At 41.6% G+C, this 5,672-nt stretch overlaps 1 protein-coding gene across 1 annotated transcript in view; it reads right to left on the minus strand.

Moving 5' to 3' along the window:
• FBRSL1 (fibrosin like 1) overlaps positions 1 to 5,672 on the minus strand; it is a 676,121-nt gene that overhangs the window by 20,736 nt on the left and 649,713 nt on the right. The window contains 3 exon segments of the mRNA XM_014523175.2: positions 1,550 to 1,645; positions 2,586 to 2,636; positions 4,836 to 5,071. Coding sequence (XP_014378661.2) covers positions 1,550 to 1,645; positions 2,586 to 2,636; positions 4,836 to 5,071 — 383 coding nt within the window.

Raw genomic sequence — 5,672 nt, forward strand, 5'->3', positions numbered from 1 at the left:
CTTCATTATCAGCAGCTCGTGCCAAAACTACTCTGTATTCCGATGTGAACACAACTTTTATTACACTGGGAGTTCCAACGTCTTTTTCAGATGATAAGTAACACTGAGGTTCTGCCCACTTGTGGCCATGGGAAAGCTCTTGATAGTCTTTGTGTGATTAGAACATTAACCCTGGTGTCCTGGCTAAACTCCATGTTAGGTAACTATACTTTATCTATCTGAATTCCACCCCCTGCACACCCTTCTGCCTAAAGTGAACTGCAGAAATGATTCTTTCATATATGCACTCTTTTTTTGCAGTGTTCTTATTAAGATGAGTCTTTTTATAGAGTCTATACTATCGGCAATTATCTTAAAAAAAAAAAAAAAAGAAAGAAAAAGAAAAAAAATGGGCCACCGCAGAGCTAAACTTGATGGACTGCTGCAGAGCTCCTCTAGCTTCCATTTAAAAAAATAAAACCTAGGTGGGGAAGATGGCAGAAGGCTGTACTCACAGTGGTAAGTAGTTACTCACATCTACTGACTTCAGTGGAATTATTCATGTGAGTAACTACTGATCAGTATGCATAAATGCACAACTTGGCCCTAAATTTCTACTGGTATGACTGCACAAATGATCTTTCTAATGCAAACAGACCATGACTAGATACAGCATTGGTTTCTAAAAACCTTCAATAAAGTATAATTCTGAAGAGCGTTCCTTATCTCTGTACAGAGCTGTGTTTAAAGATGACAGATCTATAAAACCACAGCATTTAGGAAGGTATAAACATGCTATATCAAAACAAGACTGAATGTCACATTTTTAAGAATGCCATCAAAATTCTCTGTGCATTATGAGACTTGTATGTTTTTTAAAATTATATAAAAAAAGAAGTTATGTTTGCAAAAAGGTTAATGCTACGGAGTTTATGTGAGAATGGGGAAATCTGCAAACTTTGCCCTGACAACCACATATCCTTAGTTATACTATCACTTGTTAGCTGTATAGCACCTTTCATCTAAGCAACTCAACGCAGTTTACAGACCTCATAAAACTACTGTAAGGTCAATGGGATGTTAACCTCACTGTATAATGCACAAGCTAAGGACCAGAGGGTTAAGTGTTCTGGGCAAAGTCAGACAGCAAGTCAGTGGCAGGGCTTAGGATAAAACTCAATTCCTTGCTTTTGTCCTAACCGCTAAAAAGTTCTCTCTACTCTTTGTCAGTGAGTTTCATCCCAAAGCTGAGTTACTTCCAGGAGGGAAATAACCCCTGGGTATCATTTGCTTTATCAATCTATTTAATTTGTAAAGTGCTTTGGGATTCATCAGTGTCTATTAAAACTAAGTAAACATTCTGTATTGAATACTTCAGTTGATCCAGAGGCTCCGCTTTGATTTCACTTAATCTTGCATGTATACTGCTGCACCCCTCTCTCCAAGGAAGAATCTCTACATCTCCAAAGCACCTGACCTAGTTAAAAATCATCCTTGAAAGTCACCATAGACACAATTTCCCATCAAAAAAATAAAGCCTGTAGCTAATACAACAATAATAAGTTTGTACCTTCGGTTGAAATGCTCCCTGAAGTGACCCGAAGGGACCTGAATGTGGAAGCATGGGTGGCATTCCAGGCATTGCTGGAGGATAGGTTGGAAAGAACTACAAAAGAAGAAGAGATGCTTATGTCACAGGAAGACATGAACAATAATGGAGACAGGAGCTAAGCCTGGCAAAAATGGTTTCAATTAAACTTTGACCAAAAGGAAAACAGGCACTTAAAGGGACTTCAAAAATGTTGAAAGGCAAAACCCCCATTTGAAAATGTGCTGATCTGATGCATTTTAGGGTTCGTGCTGAACACATCTGTCTTTAAAATTTGCTGTCTTTTTGCAATACAGTGGGCCACCCCACGTTCCCTTGGAATAGAAATTGTTTGTTTTTAAGTTTGCCTTGTGATTGAAAATCGGCTCCTTTTAAAGAAAAATGCAATGTGCAACAAATTAATCCTATTTTGAAATGTCTGAAATTGCTTCATTTGACAAAGGAAAAATTAACCGCAGGTATAACTGCTAAAACAAACCAACTGCATGTCATTCATACAGCACTGTGAGTGTACCTCCCCCCCACAAATCTGTTTGGGTCTCTCCTGAGCAGAGACTGCTACAAGCCCCAAAATGGAGGGATTTTTGGTATTGTAAAGAAATGGGAAGCACTAGGAAGGGATCTCCAAATCCCCTTTTTCTACTGTGACCTGAGCAACATTTTGTGAAAAGAAAGGACCATACACCGGAGGCCACTGCACTGTGAGAAGCAATGACTGCAAGGGCAGGGCAGTAACCCACTGTGGTTAGAAATCTGTGCGCATTCTCTGCCATCCCAGGCACAATAATGTTAAGCTAAAGCAATGAAAACGCAGAAGACAAAGATGAAAAATACAGAGATTTTTTGTTTACATTAAAAAAAAAACCTCAAACAGAAATCAGAAAGAATTTTTTGACCAGGTGAATCAAAACACCATCTAGCCATTAAAAACATTTGAGCAAAACAGCAGCAAGCGGAAGCATAAACAGAAGAGCAACCTAGAAACATGAGCACTCACATTGGAATGTCGAAAGTAAGGGTTGTCTAATTTGGGGCCGTACTTGTCAAACTGGAAGGAAAAAAGAAACAAGAAAAGAACAGTGAGTTGGCTTTCCATAGCATATAATGCACCAGGATTTCAACATGCATAAATGAATCATGGCCCCTTTGTACAGTTCTTAACACAGAAAAGGAGACTGCCTATTCTACATTCATTCACGAGAGAGATACTCATTTCCCAAAGGTGTTTATTAGAAGTGGTAAAGTGCTTAGATCCCTTGCATATTTTCTATGGAATCTGGTGACATAATGAACCCCAGGAATCTCTCTGGGCCACAAACCTTACCCAGGTTAGTCCCCTCATCAGACACAGGTGCTACTTTATGCGCGCACACACACAAAAAAGCAGAAATCTGGCATCTGTCTCTAAGGCACCAATCTGAATCAGTAGGCTGGGACCTTAGGGAAGTTTAGATTCTTATCCAGCTCTTGTGGGCCCAGCTGTAACTGCCAAGTTAATATAAACCCCTGATTTCTATTTGCTACAGTCAAGAAATTTCCTGTTTCATGAGCAATGGCAGTATAGTTGAAATTTTTTTTTTTTTGGAAAGAGGCCTAATGGCTCCATGCACCAAGACATTAATCCCCCAATCATCCCAAAGGAGATATTCCAGTGCTCACTGGAGAAAGCATGACCACAAGCCTCCCCGCTACCAGGGTGGGGTTTTTAACACCTCCAGAGATGCAACCTGAGCCCCAAAATTTATTCTCACCAGCATTTGTCCTGAACGCCTTTGAAGGAAAAAAGTTTATGTGGTGCTTCTTCAAACAATATGAATATTCTCTTGGGGGGAGGAGGGGAACATGTGAAGAGCAATGTGCAAGGATCCCCTGAAATACTGCTTATTTGGTAAGTCAGCTGTTGTACCCTCTCTATGTGCAGGAGAGTAGATTTGTAATTGCATTAATTACAGTTATTACTGGAGCCGTGTACCCTCCAGTGTAAATACCATAAATTACTAAACACATGCAGCTGGAGATTTCAACACTCCTCTCTGGTGTTAGGATTAATAGACCTGATTTAGTGGAATATAAGAAGATGTGAGTAAAATATAACAAAAGAGCTTTGCAAGCTGTTTTCACTATAAAGTCTGACATCAACAGGGCGTGGGTGGGCAGGGAGGGAGCTGTCAGCGGGAGCAGATATCAGGCTTCTTAAATAACACACCAGGTTTCAAGGAAAGTTGAGAGGTTGTTTTACACAGCAGAAGAAAACAGAGGCAGGTATTTGCACATGAGTAGGCGTGCAAGCACCTGGGGCTGAACATGGGGTGGGAGATATGACTTGCATTGTTCTGCTGCTAAGCAGATTAAACTGAACAATGTCGTCATGCGACCCGCAGCAGAAAAGACAGGTGAGAAATATTATTTCCTATAAGCTGTTGGTTATTTCTGCCCCCCTGATGCTGCTTTCTGTGTTTACTCCTTGCTTTTCCCAGGCCTAGTAGAAAAGGACCACTTGCATGTTTCAGATGTAGCACATAGCTGAGGAGGGAAAAAGCTAAATCCTGCTTTCTTTACAACCTAACAAAATACTTGCATTTGAAACAACTAACAAAGTCCATTTATGGCAGGGTCCCTACAATTTCATTACAGCAGCAGAAAAGCTCCATTGTGTTAAAAGAAGCCTTGGTGAAGAAACACTAAAGCTTGTTCCATGGCCAGAAGGTTCTGTCCCAAATGAGCCAGCCACGTATAAATAAGTGTTTGCTGACCCAATCAGATAACAAATGCCAAAATTAATTACCAGACGTTATTTGGGAAAACAGGAAAAAATCTGGAGAACAATGAAATCAAGTATGGTGTTATGGTAAGCTCTTCATGAAGGCAACTATTATATATGCTCCAGATGAACACCTCTATTTTTCTGGTGTCTCTGTGTTTTGGTGCATTAAGGAGCCAAGCTGATGTAGCTCCTCGGATGTGGTATTAAGCTGAATAACTGTATACAGCTGATGGTCTGCCATGAAAAGGAGACAAAGACCCAAGATCCTCATAAACAGAGCATCTGCTTTTTGGTATCAGCACAACTAAAATTTCCCTGGTTATGAATGTAGAGGAATATCCTACATGAATGAGGGACTAATGTCTCTGGGGGTCATTCCTGGCAGTTAGAGGAGAGAGGTTCTGTCTGTCTGAAATAAAGAGGACTTGTGTCAGTAGGGTGGGCGTAGACTTTTTTGACCAGAGATGTTCTACTTATCCTCACATTTTGGGCTGGGGTACGCACCATGGGAGGTGCGGAGGGCGGCATGAGCGGCGTCTGGGGTAAGCTGGATGGAAAAGGAGTGAATGTGTGCTGGTGGGTGTGTTGGTGCTGATGCGTGTGTTGGTGCTGGTGAAACTCCGCTCTCAGCAGCGGCACCGGGCCAAGAGAGGCAGCGGCCCGGTCCGAACTCTGAACCAAAAACCGGTTGTTCAGCTCTTGTCTGAGCAGCTCGTGATCTAGAGGAGAGAGAGAGAGAAAAAAAAAGACACAAAGGCACATCGGCCTGTGAGTTCCACAAAGACGTAGAAGAAAGAGTCAGATATTCACCTGGCATTCCCTGTTTCTGCAGGTCATGCTGTGGTGGTTTTCTACGTGAGGACTCATTGGTGGAGGTAAGAGAGATGCCTGTGACAAAGTACCAATCAGAATCCCCGAATGAGGCTGGCAATACATGATTGGTTGGTTGAATGATATCAACAGGCTGGTATCTAAAGACAAGAGAGAACACCATGAGTCATCACAGCAGAAAACAAAGTGGGCCATTAACACGCTTGCCCGTCCCCACTCCCTCAACCCAGCCCAAAGTAAGGACATTTTAAAAGGGACTTTGTCAGGTTAAGGGAAAAATTGTATTTACCCCCTTCCCGCCCATCCCCCAAAGCAATTCATTTCCCTATAATCTAACCCCAAATTAGGTGATCATCACTGAAAGAATTCTAAACATCTCTTGCACTTTTACTCTGTTTGCAAATCGGTCTTAGCTAGGACTGTGAAAACAGCCTATTCGTATTCCCTTTGAGTCCACTTCATGTCCAAGTTTTCCTGCCCTAGGGAAAG

The sequence above is a fragment of the Alligator sinensis genome, unplaced genomic scaffold (assembly GCF_000455745.1).
Source record: "Alligator sinensis unplaced genomic scaffold, ASM45574v1 scaffold748_1, whole genome shotgun sequence".
Taxonomy (NCBI): domain Eukaryota; kingdom Metazoa; phylum Chordata; order Crocodylia; family Alligatoridae; genus Alligator; species Alligator sinensis.